Source organism: Serpula lacrymans (assembly GCF_000218685.1).
Source record: "Serpula lacrymans var. lacrymans S7.9 unplaced genomic scaffold SERLAscaffold_9, whole genome shotgun sequence".
NCBI classification, from domain to species: domain Eukaryota; kingdom Fungi; phylum Basidiomycota; class Agaricomycetes; order Boletales; family Serpulaceae; genus Serpula; species Serpula lacrymans.
Window position 1 is genome coordinate 1617440 of NW_006763298.1, and position 17038 is coordinate 1634477.

Below are 17038 nucleotides of genomic sequence, written 5' to 3' on the forward strand. Positions count from 1 at the left end.
GCCGCCCGGTGTCTGTATATCAGAAGTTTGAGAGAATGGAAGCAAACTTTAGTCCTGTGATAATCCATAGTGCACCGCCTGTAAGTACAGTCACCATGCGCATATGTGAGATGCAGCTGTTGTCACCGATTCTGTAGAGTACAAGCATTAACATGGCCATCCCTTAGACCCTCGTTCCCTTGCCATGCTGGCTACGGACCAGCCAGTACCCTAATTCACCTAACGAGCGAATAGTAATTTCACGGTGACAGAACTCATTCATTGTCGCAGACTGAGGTGGTTCGTGGAATAACTATACACCATAGCACAAGGATGCCGGAATAATTCCAAAGAAATCATACGATGGATATCTCATTGAAACTGCCCTATTTTAAAGCTGGAGTTATACTACACTCGTTGCGTTCAACGATTTTTGGGAATTGCGTTTCTCCACTATCCAGATGAGAAGATTGGTTTCAGTAATTTGCCAGCGGAAGACACAGAAGGACACTCAACATTAAGACCTTTGTTGCTCTGGGAGGGGGGATTTGACGTTCTGGTCCTCAATCAAGTTTAAAATTTGAAACACCGTGGTGAATCGAGGAGGAGGCCACTGAGTCTGAATCGGTAATGCCCGACAGACTCTGATTCATAGTATTATATTACTCGTGGCAGAAGTGGCTCAGGCTCAGGTTCTTTCTACATTTCTTCCCTGGATTTCTAGTGCTTTAACGCTCACATGTGGAAGTAGCCCAGGTTCAGGCTCTTTCTATGTCCTTGCAATCATGTTCTTCTCTGGACCTCTGGCGCTTTGCAACTTCCTTTACTGGAATCAAAGCTTGAGCAAAAGGTCCTCACCACCCTGAAAATTCAGACCGGCCAAAGCACTCTGCCAAAGCTAATCACGCCTCCCGCTAAGAACGCTTTGAACACCAGACGCTTTTTCAAAGCGACCTCGATGCAAGCGGCTCCGTCTATAAATTGGCTTACAAGATGGATAGGGCAGACATCAACATCGTCGCCCTATTCGCTAATTTGTGTCCACCCAAGATCATATAATCACAGTAAGTTTGAGATTTGTACATCCTAATTTGTATCACACTCATTGCGACATACGCATCACAGGCAATGGGGATAACCACTCAATCCAAAGCCCGACTCTACACCTCCCCAATCACACGACTCCCCAAGTCTGTCCTCACCAAAATATTCAAATTATGCGACGAGCCCTACTTCTTTGAATCCAAGGCCCCAGGAGTCCTCTCTCACGTTTGCAGATATTGGCGCCACCTCGCTCTTACCACTCCTGAGCTTTGGACCGTCATATCTCTTCGCGTCCCAGCAGAGAAGCTGAGAGGTCAACAGATCCGGACAGATACCTTCTCTAGGCGCTCCCAGAATCTCCCCATCAGCATCTACCTCAACGTCTATAGTCCCACGTTCAGCCACCACGACGTTAGACTTGCCCTCCAGCCTCTTCAGCACCGCGTTCGAGAGCTCACAGTCCGCGCGTGCCCCAAAATCTGCGCTGAGCAGGTCTTTGCGGCTCTCCAAGGAAACGTCCCTCAACGATATCCTCTTCTTGAACTGTTTGACCTGCGGATCCAGGATGGAATGCAGTTTTCGTTTTCTAGGAAGGTTTCTTCCGGAGTCTTGTGCCCACATATTTCCTTTCCATTCGGTAACAGCGTCGTTTGGTCCACTTGGATTGCCGGTAATCTCACCCATCTCACCCTCAAATACACCTCATGCGTGCAAGGGACTCAATTTCCCATTCGCGTTCTTCGCGACATTCTTTCCGCCAACAAAAGGACTTTACAGCACCTCGAGATTTACGATTCCCCGTTGAACGCCATAGAGCAAAACGACGATGACGACGCTTTGCTTCTCCCCGTCCTTCTCCCCAAGCTCCAATCGCTCTCTATCGGCTACACCCGCGCCGCGTCTCTAGTCTCCATCACCGACTCACTCCACGCCCCAAATCTGGAATCGCTCTCTGTCCGGGACTATGGTCGTTGCCCTGACGCATCGACGCCCACTGTGCTCTGTGGAACTCGGTGTTTCAGGGACGACAGAGACGGAGTTCTCGACCTCCTCACCTCGCTCAGCCGTTTCACCAATATATCCACCCTCAGCTTGCACGGTGTCACTCCCAAGCCCTATGCCTTGCGACCAGATTGCCCAGTTTTGGACAGCTTTCGACTTGATTCTCTGACACTCATTCATTCTGATAACGTTTTCGACTGTCTTTTCCACCCCATTTCCACGCCCAACACGACTGACTCCGACGAGCCCTACCTGACGCTCACCGGCACCTCTCTCTCCCAACTCACCCTCACCAGCCTATGGCACTCCCCATTCTCCACGTATCTTGAGCTTCGACTCGAAGCCGATCTTCCACCTTTGGACAAGCTGGTCATCAGCCCGGGCAGCATTCACAGCGATTTTCTGACGACTCCAGAGTCACTTTGGCCAGACCTCATTAATGAGGCAGGTGGAGATATTGCGAAGAGGCTGGACTGGATCGAGCGGGCTGCTTATACCGTCAGACTGATCCCTCAGCCTCTGGACGGCGTGAGGGAGAACTTGAAGGAATGCGATCCGTCTGGATGGGAAGATGCCTGGGACCTTCTGCCGTTGGTCTGGTGGTCAGAGTCAACGCCTCGATGATAACTCTGTGGAAGTGGAAGGCTGCCTTGTCTGTTCTCGCCAAACTATATGACGAGCTCAGTATTAGTGCACATATGAATCTGTATGCCACCTTGTATATATATATATTATGCCATGTCTTCACTATGTTATCTTCATTGTTTGAAATACCCCATGCAAAATGTTCGCGAGGACCAAAATGAACTGCTCAGGCACTACCATCGGCGCAGGACATTGTAGCGTTAACCACTAGTAAACCAATTCTATTTCCAGCAAAAAAAGGGGGGAAATGAAAGATGCGTATAAGATAAAATGACCACTCCAACCAAGTCCCCAAGATCACAAACACCATCCCACCGCAAGCCCAATATCCCTAACACTCCTCCGCTCAGACAACGTCAACGCAAAAGTCAAACACTCGCGCTCCCTATCTTTACGACCCTGCAAGCCATACGCCTTTGCTAGGAAGTACCATGCCTCTGGTACATCCCATCCTACCGCACGAGTGACATATGCCAGCATGCCTGCAACGAGATCTACTTTATCCATGTCAACATCTGCGCCTGATTTTTGGTTTGATTTAGAGGAGGCAGCGGATAAGATAAATGCGGCATAGATGTACGGAAGCAGCGACGTCGTCGGGAGAGATGAACAAAGCCTTCTGAAGGCTTCGATCGCTTGTCTGTCATGGCATAATGCATGATAGTACACCCCAAGCTGTAAAAGGTCAATTTAACGCCCCGAGATAGACGACTGATATAGACCCACCTGGACCCAAACTGCAGGATTGTTCTGGTCTTTCACCTCCGCCTCCTGTATCGCGCCTTTTGCTTGTTCGATTTTCCCAAGTCTCCGGAACGTGGCAGCTGACATTGCCCAGAGATCGCTCAACAATGTATCCTCGCCAGTTGCACGTGTCACTTTTTTGGTCTTGGACTCTTGGGCGGGTGGAAGAGTTGGAGGAGGTGGGGGCGGTGGAGAATCGATCGGAGAATCGTTATAGTGGTGAGGATGTGTGAATGATCCAAGACGACGTCGAGAATGTATCGAGGATGCTTGATAATGGTGATTCTGCAATACTGAGTGGAAATCTGTTTTTTAATCGAAAAAGAGTAAGTAATCTTGTTGTGGGCTACTGGGGGTCTTCACAAACCTGGAGCAGAACCTGTAGGCCGAAGACGAGCACTGGGATTGCGGACCATACCATTCCCGATTTTTTTAGATATCGTAGTGATCCTTGCCTGGCCCTTATGCACACGGTTCTTAAACATCTGCTGTACCTTTTTACCAGCAGAGGTATCCCTATCTATCGACAAGGAGCGCTTCTCATTCAGCGGATCAGTAGCGAGGTGAAATTGTGAGTTAGGCTCTGCCGGAGTGGCCGGAGTTATCATGATTGGAGGTGCCTTCTCCGATAACGCCTGCGGGGTATTTGACAGAGTCAACCCCAGCGAGCTCTGTCCATCGGGACGAGAATTCGAAGTAGTCGGCGTCTTTGGTTCCGCTATAACTTCCCCAGCCCGAGAATGCGATGATTCCGACAACGCTCGCGTATTCGTAGACTGTGCAACCGTGTCCATCGACGACCTCGCTATTCCAAAGCAGCACCCACAGACTAAAGTGTGAGTCCGCCGGCATGGTGCACGAAGGGTGGACTTACGTTGCGGTTCGGTTGTGCCCTTCCGCTCTGCAACCCAGCTGAAAACGTCCACCCATCTCATCTCCGCGCCTTCTGGACCTTCCATATGCTCTGCCAACGTCATCTGTGTCATCCTCAACTGCAAGGCGTGTTTATATGCTTCAGATTTGGACGGGTGTGGTCGGTCTGGAAGAGGCTGTAGGAGAGTCGCAGCAGGAGGCACCGTTGTCGAACCTTCGCTCAACAGATATACCTGTCCCCCAAGAGTTTCCGGTACATGTCCATTACCATTCTGCAGCTGCGAGTCAGCATGCCCATTGTCAACTTCACCTTCTAATTTCTCAGCATCAACTTCTCTCGTCTGGACACCATTCAAGCCAGATCCTTCTCCATGTTGATTTTTTTCTTCCTTGACGTCTCCCACCGTATCTCCTTCACTGTGATCCACCGCACTTTCGTTTTCTCCAATGCCTGCTCCAACTTCCAAAACGCCCTTGGCCTTATCCCATTGTTCGTCAGCCGTTAGTAGTAATCCTAGTAAATGCCAATGCCGTATTTCCCTTGGTTCGCCTTCTACAGCAGACCTTGCACACGTGATCGCTTGGTCCAAATCCTGCGAAGGTCCAGGGCGCGCGAGAGCAAGGGCAAGGTGGTGATAAGCAGAAGGAGTGGGGAATGTACCTATTGATTTGACAAAATGCGAAAGAGCTTGTGTCAAACGTGCAGGACGTGTATGAGGATCTTGTGCTAGATCAAAAAATAAACTGAGCTGAGAATTTATTGCAACAAGGATTAAAAACTACGAACCTGTGATCGCCATGACAGACTCCCAGATACCCTCTGCCAGATCAACCCGAGAGCAAAGTTCCTTGTCGTCTTTATCCAACCTCACCTTCGCTTTCTCGATCATCTCACCTGCCTCAGTTGCCTCTTCGGCTCCCCTATAATCATTTCTAGACAGGGACAGCCTACATAACATTCTCGAGCCCTCTATTAGCGTCTCAACCCAGTGTCGATCAGTGTCTGCATCCTCGTCAAAGCCCGCTTCCCGTGACTTTCCTACAACTTGGACGTAAAGCCGCAGTGTGCGTTTGGCAAGTTCGCTATCCCCCGAGACGTACAATAAGCGTGTCATGTGCCGGAAAATACGGTAGGAATTGAACGTTAGACGTGTAGCCCACCAGAGGATCTGTATGTCATTATTTAAAATTTATACACCGTGCCATAAGAATAAACACTCACATCAAGAACCCAGCGTGCACGATCGTCCAAGGCACCACTTGTCTCCCACACAGCCACACATAGATCGACGAAATCCTCTACTCTAACGTTATGCTGTCCAGCTTTTGGGAAGTATGTGCTCGAACTTAGAATTGTTTGATATTCTTTAATAACCGACCGAGCGGTGCCCAGCCACTGGGGAGGTTTGTCTGATGGCAGAGGGGAATGTGGGGAGGATATGGAAGGACTGGACCGATTACGCAGAATTAATGCGCGGAGATGTAGGACGGCGATCACGGATCGATGCTCGGTTCTATAAGTAGCGGGCCAGTGTACACTACAGGAGTGATAGTGCTTGAACAGAGACCATAGAAGTTCTTCATCAAGAGAACATGTCCGCGAGGCCAGTGTGATGGCTCTGTATATCAGTCTTTCCACCCATCTCCATAGCTCACGGTAATTGGTAAAAGAAGTAGGAGAGGGCGATGCCGTTAATGTTCGGGGAGTTTCATATTCTATGATATCGAGCAAGGGAAGAGCAGTGGCATATACGTCGAGAACTTTCTGGGGATCTGACGAAATCTTCTCAAGCGACATGCCTACATTCTACGTTATTGCGGGTATTGCATGTGTATAATACTTGCTCACCTTGGAGACATATGCTTCGGACTGATTCTGTCATAGCCCAAGCTCTTCCATCTTTGATGTCGGCGATCGAAGTACACGAATCCGAAGAGACGAGGCTGCTTGTCCAGGAAGAAGAAGACTCGGCTTGCGAGCCTGGAACTTGCAATGCTGAAATATCTGAGCGTGTAGTCGGGGCGGAAGGTATATGACTTTGCGCGTCGGGGATGTTTGAAACTTTTGCGAGATGAGATAGACAATCGGCTGGACGCCCGAGTGCATATGAGTAGTATGCCAGAGCTATATGTAAAGACTGAATATATGCGTGAAATCAGAGGATAAAGATTACTGGGCAAAATAGCATACGTCAAAGTTTGTGGAGTTGAGTTTCTGTAACGATTCGTATGCTGCGCTGGCTTCCTCGATGCGTTCCTCGGGCAGAATACAGTCATTTCCCAATACAAGAATAGAGTGTTCGTCTCCCAGCTGATCCTCGTCGGTTGAGTTCGCACCAAGAAGAAGAGCCAAAGCCTGCGTCTGCGAAGCCACTTCAGCTACTTCCGTAAACCCCTTGCAATGTTTCTTGAACTTGCGCAAGAGCTCTGACCAGGACAAGGCTGTACCATTTGGAGCCTTTGCTGGATATTGAGCTGACCATTGTCCTGCGGTCAGCGTTGCTCTGAGCTGGAACCAGTAATGCTTGTCCTTTGCATGGGCCATGGTGGAATGGCACGTCAAAATGAAACGCGTGACCTTGGATATATAGTTGCTTACATAATGCAGACCATATGAAGCGGGGGTGCTCAGCCACACGTTGATTCAAGGCTGGACCATCAATTCCCCAATCACTCCTTTCCAGCAACCTGCAGCACTGCAGCACTTTTCCACTATTACTTATAATCGTAGCGTAGATACAAACATGTTATCAGAATCACCCTCATCCACACCTTCCCTTACTCCAGACTACACAGGCTCTCCAGACTCACCTTCGGGCACAGCAAAGAAAACGCGGAGACATACCGCATTTTACCCAAACATGAACTCGTCAAATAAGCCTGTAAAGCCTTTCAGTCGCTCTGCAGCAAAACGGGAGAGTGTCATGGCCTTGGGAAGCATCGAGCACCTGCAGCACTACTTTACAAAGACTGGCATCGCTGCTAAAAGCATGTAAGTCTTCATTCTGTCCCAACATGAGGCGTGTTGTACTTAGTCATCAAAAGCCCATTAAACAAGGGTCACTTGGTACCCGCTATTGGCAGTCTCGCAGCGTTCAGGTCAAAACCATCCCTCGGCGGTATAGCTGAATTCCAGCTGCCCCCATCACCCATCGTGCCAGAAATCTCAAGGCCTGCATTCCCTCCCATCGTCAAAACATACGAGACAAATCCAGAAGTATTACTTCCAGGTGTGATTGAAGATATCATATCTACCGCTCATGCTTGGAGTCTCGACGATCACCTCGCCGCTGGCCCCTCCCATGACCCTCAGTTACTAAGTGCAGAGACAAAAGAGGGTATTCCAGGAAACTTTGACGTTCTCAACGTTCTCAAGATCACAACGCGTGCTATACGATCCGTGCGTAACTACGTTCTGTCCCTCCCAGACGAATCAGCCGGCACCCTTCGCGCCCAATTCCGTTCAAAAATAGCTTCTGGTGGCCCAACGCCCAAACGACTTGTATCACAACCTAAAGCGCAACCAGATCCACTGAGCATGATCCGCAAGTCAGCTTTGGAGGTTCTTTCTGTGTTGCGTGAGCTCGAAGAAGCCTCACGCGTCCCTCTATCCGATGAAGCCTATGATGCACAAAGTGACCATGGATCCCAGGGGCAAACGTCCCACTCGCGCGTCGCGTCACCAAGCTTCCATTCCGACTATGAGGTCGACCTTCCCAATGTGGACCCCGACATGTCGTTTTCCTACGTGCGTGTTCAGGGGCGTGACGAACCTCTACCAGTATACGATGAAGATGGCCAACCACTCAATACAGGCGAGGAGGAAATTGACAGACGCGATCATTGGGACGAACGACTTGTTCTTGGCGGTGGATGGCTGTATAAACAAGATATACGATTGGAGAATCTCGGAAAGGAAAAATGCGCTGTAAAAAAATACGTGGATATGGTGGACGATGTACTTTTTGGCGGGGCAAAAGGCGGGAAGAAAGGCTGGGAGCGCGAGCGCGAGCGCATAATGAGAAGGGATAAGGAAAGTAAGAGCAAAGGCAGGAGAGTAAGCGCTGGTGACGCAGAAGGGCAATCCTTCCGTTTCCCCGATCCAAGTGAACGGCCTTCACGCAGGGTAGTTTCTACCGGTATGCTGGACGCAATAGCCAACATGTCACTCAGCGAAGAGCCAGAGGAGATGGAAACTGTGTCTGAAGAAGAGAGCGTAGACGAGGAGGATTTGCCTGACTGGGCAAAGCGAGGGTTGTTCCCTGATGATGCATTTGGTTAGTTTACCTTGCTTTTATCCATCCTCTGCGACGTCTTTGCTTATATCTATCCATAAATAGGTCGAACTCACGCTCTTCTCCGAGCTCTCCTCCCTGAACATCTTCTCTCATCACTGCCATCTCCCGAAGAGCGCCACGTCTTCCTACAGGGCATCTCGTCTGGTCAACTGCTCTGCGTAGCATACAACGCCGGCGTTCGTCGCTCTCGCAGACCATGGGGATACATCAGTGTCGATTCCATCCACGACATCATCTCTCTCGAGCAAGCAGCAGACGAAGACGAAGACGACAAGGAAAAAGGCAAGAAAGGGTGGACGTTCAGACGAACCGATAACTTGCGTCTATGGGCTGCGTAAGTACCTTTTTCATCACATCATTTTTCACACCCGTCCTCATAAGGCTACTGTCTACAGAGCTTTGAAGTTACGCTATCTTCTTCCGATCATCGTACCATCAACGTCAGATCGACCTTCGGAGCTCAGACCGTCTCAGATCACACCCTCCAGTTCACCATCCAAGTTCCGCTTCCCCACTACAGAGCCTCCTATCACTTTCGACCCCCGCCTTGTCGCGAGGAGGGAAGATGGGTGGGAGAAGATGCTGGAGGAAGCTGTCATACAGTGGATGAACGTCGTGGTCGATGAGCGGCGAGGAGACCGCTAAATCTCGTTACATCTTTGGCCACAAAATCATACGTTAAGTCCTGTTCAGTGATTCTCTCGTGACGCTACCTCTTGCCAGTGAAGATAAAATATTATTAAATAGCAATATAGTAACCGTTGTATCGGCCCCCTTCATTTTACGTTCGTTTTATAACTATCACCCTAGTAGGATATCACTTATGCACATATACCAGCATGACATTATTCCCCCGCTTCCATTTGTTATATTCGAAATACTTATCGTTGGATTCTTGGATTTTGTACTTTTTGAGAATAAGATTGCATGAGAGGAGTGATATTGCTCAGGAGATAAGACGAAATATATGTGATTAATTATAGGTGTTTTTTGACAGTGCTGACGTCGCTAAGGCTAGTCCAATGCTCTAATGCCCAATGCTCTACTATATCCACTACATCTGCATTGTCCGCGCCATTTGATTTAGCTGGTTGGCCATGTCTGGGTAGTTCTTCATAAAGTCCATCTGAGCAGCGGATGCCTGAAAAACATTGTCAATATACATGTGAAGAGTGCCACAGTAGCCATACTCACGTATCGGTAAGTGAGAGCGTTGATCAGCTCAGGCTCGCTTCTCGCCAACTCGGCCTGCCTGTCGAACATCTCGATGGCACGTTCAATGTTGCTCTGCTGCAAGCTCAGCTGGGCGATAGTAGCAACAGCGGCTTCACACTCGGGGTCAATGCGAAGAGCCTCGTTACAACACCTTTCAGCGGCACCGATGTCCTGTTTCCATTGGTATAGCGCAAGACCCTTGTTAACAAGTGATAGAACGTTCATAGGAGGTGCTCTGAAAATATCATCTAAACAATAGCTCAAAAGACATGAAGACGCTACTCACTTTGCCCGTTCGATTTCGATAGCTCGCTCGAACTTCTCTACCGCATCCTGGAACCGTTGTTGATCAAGTAGCAGTTCACCGCTACGTACAAAGCATCAGATAAAACAAAACTTTGATGAACATAATAGCACTCACTAGTAGTTCGGAGGTTCACTGCGCTGGGGGAACGCAGTCAGAGTTCTCCGGAAAGTTGCCATACTATTCGCGACATTGCCCATCTTATATTGCGCAACAGCCAGCTGTATATGACTGAATACGAATGTATCGTCCAAATTCATGGACTGTTGATAATTCTCTGCAGCCTTTTCGAACTCATTTGTAATGAACAACACTGGGGGTTCGACTTAGCGACCATGTGACAAGTGCATGTTTGCAGGCCCTTACCTTGCCCACGGTGGTAGTACACATCAGCGTCGTTAGGATCTTGCCTGATGGCTTCCTCGAAGCACTCAAAGGCCTTCTCCCTGTCCCCTTGCTCCATGTGCACACTCGCAACTTTGACAAGACTCTGAGTAAATGACGGAAGTAGTGAAATCGACTGAAGCAAATCTGCCTTTGCGCCCAGAACATCGCCCATCAAGAACCTAACGCAACATGATTAGCAACATATATATGATCTCCCATCGCAAGACCAGCACGCACTTGAAAGTACCGCGGAGGTTGAGCGCTTCAGCCTCACCAGCCCCCCATGAGATACCCTGGTCAACAGCCTCGTTAACAAGCACAACAGAATGAGAGTAATCTCCAGCTTCAAGGGCTTGGAGCGCCAAAATCAAGGTGTTATCACCAGTGGTGGGGTTTTCGGGTAGAGTGGGTAAAGATCCTGCAAAGAAATGTACGTGTTACTAGAGTGTCACATATTGATGAAGAATGGACAAACGTGGTCGGAAAGCAGCGAAATAAGCAGAAATGAAGGTGAAGGAGGGCAATCTGGGTTCACGGCTCTTTATCTGTGTGTGAGCACGACTGAGATCGTCGATAGAGTACTAGCACGTACAGAAATGATTTCGTTTGCCTTGTGCGTCGAGATTTTCTTCAAGACTCGCTCAACTGACTGCGCTGCCGTCTCGTTCTGGAATTTATCCAATATGGTAGCGGCAGTGAAATCTAAGGTTTCGTGGCGAACTTAAAACAACGTGGAAGACGTGCGTCTTGAAGAGGACATACCACGCAAAGACTCTTCATACCGCTCGAGTCCTTCAAGTGCAATTGCACGACGATTCAAGGCTTTGACATAGTTCGAGTCAAGCTTGAGGGCTTCGTCGCAGTCGTGCACAACAAGCTCATGCTTCGGTGGGGACATGTTCACGTAACCTGTACAAATCAGGAATGATGAATATTGGTTCCTAAGGGGGATGACCCGAGATACGAGTGAAAAAACGAACATGCTGCACGGTTACTATAGAACACTGGGTCTGCTTTCGAAGCCACCTGGATGGCCCTCGTGTACAACTCGACAGCTTCAGCAAACTTGCGTTGCTTGTACAGGTTATTACCCTTGGTTTTGAGCGAAGCAGCTGCCTCGGCCCGTTCCTAGCACCACTCCATGAGAAAAACAGGCGCATGCTCAGCAAGAGCGCCTGTCACTCACCTTGTCAGGCATAGCTGCAATCTGCTCAGCCGTGAGCACTACATCCTCTGCCATGCGAAAAAAAAAAAAGCAGTCGCAGTGAGTAATAAGGTGTATGCTCGCCACGAAACGGTGTTCACCTTCTTCCACCTTGCTGGGGACGATTTCCTCGAGAATGGGTTGGTTGTCCTTTGCTGATTTCCGCTTTTTTGGCTTTTTCTTGTCTTTTGGCCGCCTCTCTGCCTTCTCGAGGTCACTGTTTGCTCTCGAAGATGAGGCATAGTAAACGACACCACCGACTGCAATGGCAGCAGCAGCAGTGCCCACGATGATGGCACGTTTGTTTTCCGAGACAAAGTCCTGGACGCGCTCGACAAAAGACTGGGTGGTGGTGGTGGTGGAAGCGGACGACATTGCTAAAGACGCGCACGACACGCGGAAAGGCGGAGAACGAGTTTGCACGCAAGCTCAACGGCCCAAAAATTACAGGCGTGGGAAAAACACTTATCAGCCGGTCACATTCGCTCAGTCCCGGCACATCGTCTGTTTCCAAGCGCAGTATACCGTACATCGTCTAGCTTTACCTATGGTCATCACTGTATCCTCGTGCAATACCACTACGCCCCTGTTCCAAGATACTAGGTGCATCCTGCCCCGTTCTAGTCTCTAGTCCACGATAGCTGCGTGACTGCAAAAACTGGCCTAAACAGTCATAATACATGATCGTTAGTCTTATGTCTGGTAGAGGTACAGCAGACGAAACGTTACCTGCAGCGCTATCGTCGAGCCTCGACACAGTTCCGTCTTGATTCCGCAGAATAACAGCCGTGGGATTGGCCTCATTGGTTCCCTCAGTCGTTTCCTCGTGCCCTATCGAATTACCATTACAACAACCTAGGTACAAGGTAGACGTTTGAGTACATACCTCCGTATCGCTTTGCATGCCTATACTTTCCTGTGACCAGTGAAAACATGGGTCGATCGGGGTCTTCCTCCTCGTTGGCAGTTGCTGGTTATGATGATTAGATTTAAATTCAAGCAGACAGAACCCAAACCTACCGAAACTCTGGTCCTCGTTCGCATGCTCAGACAACAGTGTCTCGAAATTCAATACGTAGCGTCCCGTCCACGTGCCTTCAGCTTGCAGAGCTACTTCCAATTCATAGGGCGTAATGATCGGGCGGTAAAATTCCTAAAATTGCAATTAGCAGACGAATTGGAATGAAGCATTACTATAACAAACCTTCGCCTCGATCACGCTGTTTTCTGGGCATGCGACGAGCACGAAGCATTCGATCTCCATGAAGTTGGCCAGTTTTGCAGGGTTGAGCTTGCCTACGCTAATCGTGTAGCTTTTCTTGCGTGCGCGCGCCAGGAGCGTGCGTATATGTGAGATGAGAGGAAGATAAGATGCTGATTCCACATCGAGTCACGGAAAAGACCGCACGTAAGATATTAAAAGTGACAAAACCCAGGGGAGAATGAAGGGAGAATTACCAACACCAAGTGTACCGATCAGAATCCCAAAGACGTCTGCATCCCTTGCCTTCTGCACTATCGCGTATCGGCGCATGAGGAGCCTATTCGTGCGAGTAGACTCTTGCCTCACGGTTTTTGAACTGGGGTCGTATGAGTATATCTGCATAAAATCCAACCGTTCAGCGCACCGTCAGCAAACAAATGTATACTGATGCTGGTTATACTGACATCGCACGACGCATGTGTCATTAAAAGATTTGTGAGCCCTAAGCTCTCGCCACCAATATAAAGAATAACACCATTTTCTAGCGTCACAGGCAAGTCTCCCTTAATGGGTAACTGCGTTGAAGTCGTGACATCCGCATCCTTTTGAGCGGGAGGACTAAACCTGGACGGTAAGGTTTGATAGAGCACGGGCACAGAAACACCAAGTGCTTCCAGTTGTTCGCGTACTTTGGCCACGATTGTATCTGCATGAAAAATTATTAGTATCTGGCCTTACTGCCAGATGGAGCACATATTCTTACCAGCTTGGTACGTATATGCGACATCATGACGCAGAATAACCGGTTTTTTATTAGACTCTAATGGATCAGAGCCTGAACATGACGATTTCAGAGTGTCAGCTAGCTGAGTTGCACAATCATCCACGTCAATGGGCCGTCTGCCAAAAATATATAGGACAGGTAGACGATACGTCCTGGAAAGTGGTTAGACCTATCCATCACAACGTTTGCAGTCCAGCCAAACATAAAAGTCAAACTAGAAGCGTGAACTTACTGGCTCATACACGCATGTCCATAATGTACCATAAAATCTGCATCAACGTGCTGAGCTGCCACTTCGTCCACACAGCAGCTTCAGTGAACAAACGAGGAACGATAAAAGCCAAAGATGAAGTCAGGTAAACCTTGGTTGGAACAGAGAGACAATTATGCATGCCTGCCATAAGAAGTATCTGCCAGGACATAGAGCTCGTGGGCTTCGCCGACTCTGCGCTTTAAAAGGCGGTATATGGGTACCGAATCTGGAAGAAGTAAATCGGGAAATTGGAGGGCGACCTGTGTGTTATGAATCTCAGTGAGACGGTGAGAAATAGATAGTAAGACACGTTGTGCGTACTCGTTTGAAACCCCCATCGACGATATCTCTAGCGGTTCTTTCGATCTCGTAAAAGTCCTCGAACTCGGATATGTGATCCAAAAGAGGAGTATCTGAATTGAACCGCACAGCAGAATGGTCAGACTCGATGTCGATTGTTCGTGCGATTGCATCCTCGCTGGATGTAGCAAAAGGTGTAGCCTGGATATCGGACATGGCGATGTAAGAACCTGGAAGTTGGCAGCTGGGAGAATGATGAACTGGAGTAGGCTGAATCCAGTAGTGACAAAGTTGATATTTTAACTCCACATAACACGACCTTTTGAAAGCTATATAGATGCAGAGCTATATAGATGCAGCCCAATCAAAGATAAACTGATATTCGATTTCCAGATTTTGGTACGAAAAGGGGAAGTGATTTCGTAATAAAGTCTAACACGATAACAGTATTGCCACCGAGAGGAACGAGTTTTCCATGTTTCGCCGATTTGAATTGGCAGTGGAGGTTTGAAAAACGTCACGGATAGACAAGACGTCAGAGGCTCGTCAGACGGTTTTTACAGGAAATACTGAGACTAAACCACCAGAGGTACACTTCTGCAGGTAAATCATAAATACTCTCTTTTACACCCAATTTCTTTCACTAACCATGTCATCGACAGCGGTCGTCCAGTTATTCCCACCACCTCAGACTCACTCCAGCATTCGACAACTCAATCTCTCCTGACACTCACCGGCACACTCTCTCGGCATCTCCTTCGACCAACTTTCTTTTTACGCCTGCAGACGCCTACCCTGTCTCCCGTAGACCTCGCCCAACCAAGTCTTCCTCCGCGTCTTCCTCCGCATCCTCACCGTCGTATCCCTCGACACCCAGAACACCTACCAAGTCTGCCTCGTCGCCCCTCCTACGTGCCCCTCACTACCACCAACCTGCCACCAGCAAATCTGCACCCGACACCCAACACATTCGCATGCGCACCTTTCACCACCCGCCAAACTATCAGTCCGAAGACGACGAGGACACTGACGTGAATCCAGGCGAGGGAACTCCGATATATACTGCCTGGAGGAGTAGGACATGGAGTAACAGCGCTGGCGATCTTACACGTCCCAGCACGCGTGATCCTGCATCGAGAGCCTCCCCACGGCCTGACAACTCGAGCGCTTCTGAAGGTAACACTGTTCTCCCGAAACGTCTAAATGGCACGTCGGCAGGCCTCAGCACAAGTCTACGCGCATTCGTAGGCAGTAGTTGGCGTGGAAAGACAAAATCCGCGCATATAACTACAAAGGCAGGTCAGTTGGGTGCTGGAGAGACAGAGACCGAAGCTGACGAACCTGTAAGTGCTATCTCCTTACTTTCTCTCGCATTTACACGTAACGATCGTCGACGTCAAACCATTATCAGCCGCGGCACCTCCCAACGACGCGAATATTGCCTGCTTCTGCGCCCCTCGTGCCTCAAAGCACACTTACTTCTGTACTCTTCGAGGCTTCTCGCCTCCTTTCCGTAGTGCCTGCGCTCGTTGGTGCAGTGGTCAACATATGGAGTATATGGCGTCCTCCAAGAGGAATCATCCATAACTCGGATTCCAGTCCCGAATGTCAATGGGACAAATGGGGTCGTCAAACACTGCCTGATCGAGGAGACTATTTCATCGCTGTGCTCTGGGTACGCCCGTCTTTGAAATTACAACAGTCATACGCTGATCTTCACGTCATTTTCTTTAAACTAAATATCATACGTGAAACGCGCATATATTCACTTTGTTGTGACTATCGTCACGAACGTGCACCATACTGGCGCATACGCCCACTCTTGATCATAACTAACAGGCAATTTTAACAGCCGCCCAATGTCTGGCGCTTACTACCGGCCTCCTCCGACGTTGGCAAGCATACTACCCACCCCTCCCGACGCTCATCCGTCTCTTAGCTCTACAAGCAATATGCTGGCCTGCCACACATTTCACGCTAAATGTTCTCGGCAGTCTAGGTGCAAATGCAGACTGCTTCCTCGATCGCAGTGTCTCGCGAGGAGCACTGGAACTAGAACTAGACACCATCCTCCTGAGATGGACGACCGTGCGGCCCGAGGTATGCTGGGCTGTCATTGGGACGACGACGTGCGTGAGTAGGAGCATACAAATATGGGTGACGAGTAACCTTGTAGCGACGCCTTCCCGCGCATCGTCACCCAGCAAGCCTGGGTACGCGTCGAAGCACACGTCGTCTTCGTCGTGCACGTCAGAGATGTCGCGAAGGGGTGGATCCAATGGATCTTCCAATTCAAGGTTAAATCTAAATTCAGGTGCTGGACAAGGAGTTGGGAAAGGTATGATACCACCAATAGGTGGGAGTGCTGATGTTCGTAGTGTGCGGAGATGGGACTGGGGTGTGGTACGCGCGCAGTGCGTCGTCCCTGCTGGGTGTCTTTATCTCGCGATGGCGTGGGTCGGAACCATCAGACGCGAGCTGGGCGAGTGTTGACGTTGACGTTAACATGGGCATAGAGTTATAGAGTTAGAGTTGGGTGCTATTTATTCTGGTTAATTCGTTATGTTGCTTTCCCTCACATGCATTCACGATTTTGATGATTTTGACACGCGCCTGACAAGCCCTTTTTTTGTTTTTTTGGAAGGTTTAGATAATATCATTTTGGTCGTACTTATATTGTACCAACTGACGCAGAACTTGAAGCTCATAAGCTTTGCAACTTGTAATCCTACTGTAAAATGGCAATCCACTTTCTTCATCGTCGCGGTATATCCACCTTTTGTCCGCAACGCTTAGTAGTAA

At 49.1% G+C, this 17038-nt stretch overlaps 7 protein-coding genes across 7 annotated transcripts; 3 read left to right on the plus strand and 4 right to left on the minus strand.

Moving 5' to 3' along the window:
- Positions 1–1107: 1107 nt before the first annotated feature.
- SERLADRAFT_439937 (uncharacterized protein) lies at positions 1108–2649 on the plus strand (the record flags this gene model as incomplete). Its single annotated transcript, XM_007320369.1, has 1 exon — positions 1108–2649. The coding sequence occupies one exon, from the start codon at positions 1108–1110 to the stop codon at positions 2647–2649; it is 1542 nt and encodes a 513-aa protein (XP_007320431.1).
- Positions 2650–2967: 318 nt separating this feature from the next.
- On the minus strand, positions 2968–6832 carry SERLADRAFT_439938 (uncharacterized protein; the record flags this gene model as incomplete). Its single annotated transcript, XM_007320370.1, has 8 exons — positions 2968–3345; positions 3397–3719; positions 3782–4219; positions 4289–5014; positions 5075–5456; positions 5510–6087; positions 6137–6425; positions 6479–6832. 8 exons carry the CDS (start codon positions 6830–6832, stop codon positions 2968–2970), a joined length of 3468 nt encoding a protein of 1155 aa, XP_007320432.1.
- A 101-nt stretch (positions 6833–6933) lies between these two features.
- SERLADRAFT_416616 (uncharacterized protein) lies at positions 6934–9423 on the plus strand (the record flags this gene model as incomplete). The annotated part of the gene is made up of 4 exons (XM_007320371.1): positions 6934–7279; positions 7333–8564; positions 8628–8919; positions 8981–9423. The coding sequence occupies 4 exons, from the start codon at positions 7032–7034 to the stop codon at positions 9228–9230; spliced, it is 2022 nt and encodes a 673-aa protein (XP_007320433.1).
- Positions 9424–9511: 88 nt separating this feature from the next.
- Positions 9512–12128, minus strand: SERLADRAFT_472030 (uncharacterized protein; the record flags this gene model as incomplete). Its single annotated transcript, XM_007320372.1, has 12 exons — positions 9512–9726; positions 9780–10035; positions 10087–10167; positions 10222–10417; positions 10471–10670; positions 10729–10909; positions 10967–11030; positions 11084–11193; positions 11254–11400; positions 11472–11619; positions 11678–11724; positions 11797–12128. 12 exons carry the CDS (start codon positions 12068–12070, stop codon positions 9640–9642), a joined length of 1791 nt encoding a protein of 596 aa, XP_007320434.1.
- Positions 12101–14602, minus strand: SERLADRAFT_472037 (uncharacterized protein; the record flags this gene model as incomplete). Its single annotated transcript, XM_007320373.1, has 11 exons — positions 12101–12358; positions 12425–12526; positions 12582–12665; positions 12716–12848; positions 12900–13069; positions 13154–13295; positions 13364–13605; positions 13663–13835; positions 13916–13993; positions 14078–14196; positions 14258–14602. The coding sequence occupies 11 exons, from the start codon at positions 14450–14452 to the stop codon at positions 12237–12239; spliced, it is 1560 nt and encodes a 519-aa protein (XP_007320435.1).
- A 296-nt stretch (positions 14603–14898) lies between these two features.
- Positions 14899–16592, plus strand: SERLADRAFT_394330 (uncharacterized protein; the record flags this gene model as incomplete). The annotated part of the gene is made up of 3 exons (XM_007320374.1): positions 14899–15579; positions 15648–15911; positions 16076–16592. Coding segments are annotated over 3 exons (1462 nt in total), but the record flags the coding sequence as incomplete, so codon positions are not given.
- Positions 16593–16770: 178 nt separating this feature from the next.
- SERLADRAFT_394334 (uncharacterized protein) lies at positions 16771–16996 on the minus strand (the record flags this gene model as incomplete). Its single annotated transcript, XM_007320375.1, has 1 exon — positions 16771–16996. A coding segment is annotated over one exon (175 nt), but the record flags the coding sequence as incomplete, so codon positions are not given.
- Positions 16997–17038: the final 42 nt, after the last annotated feature.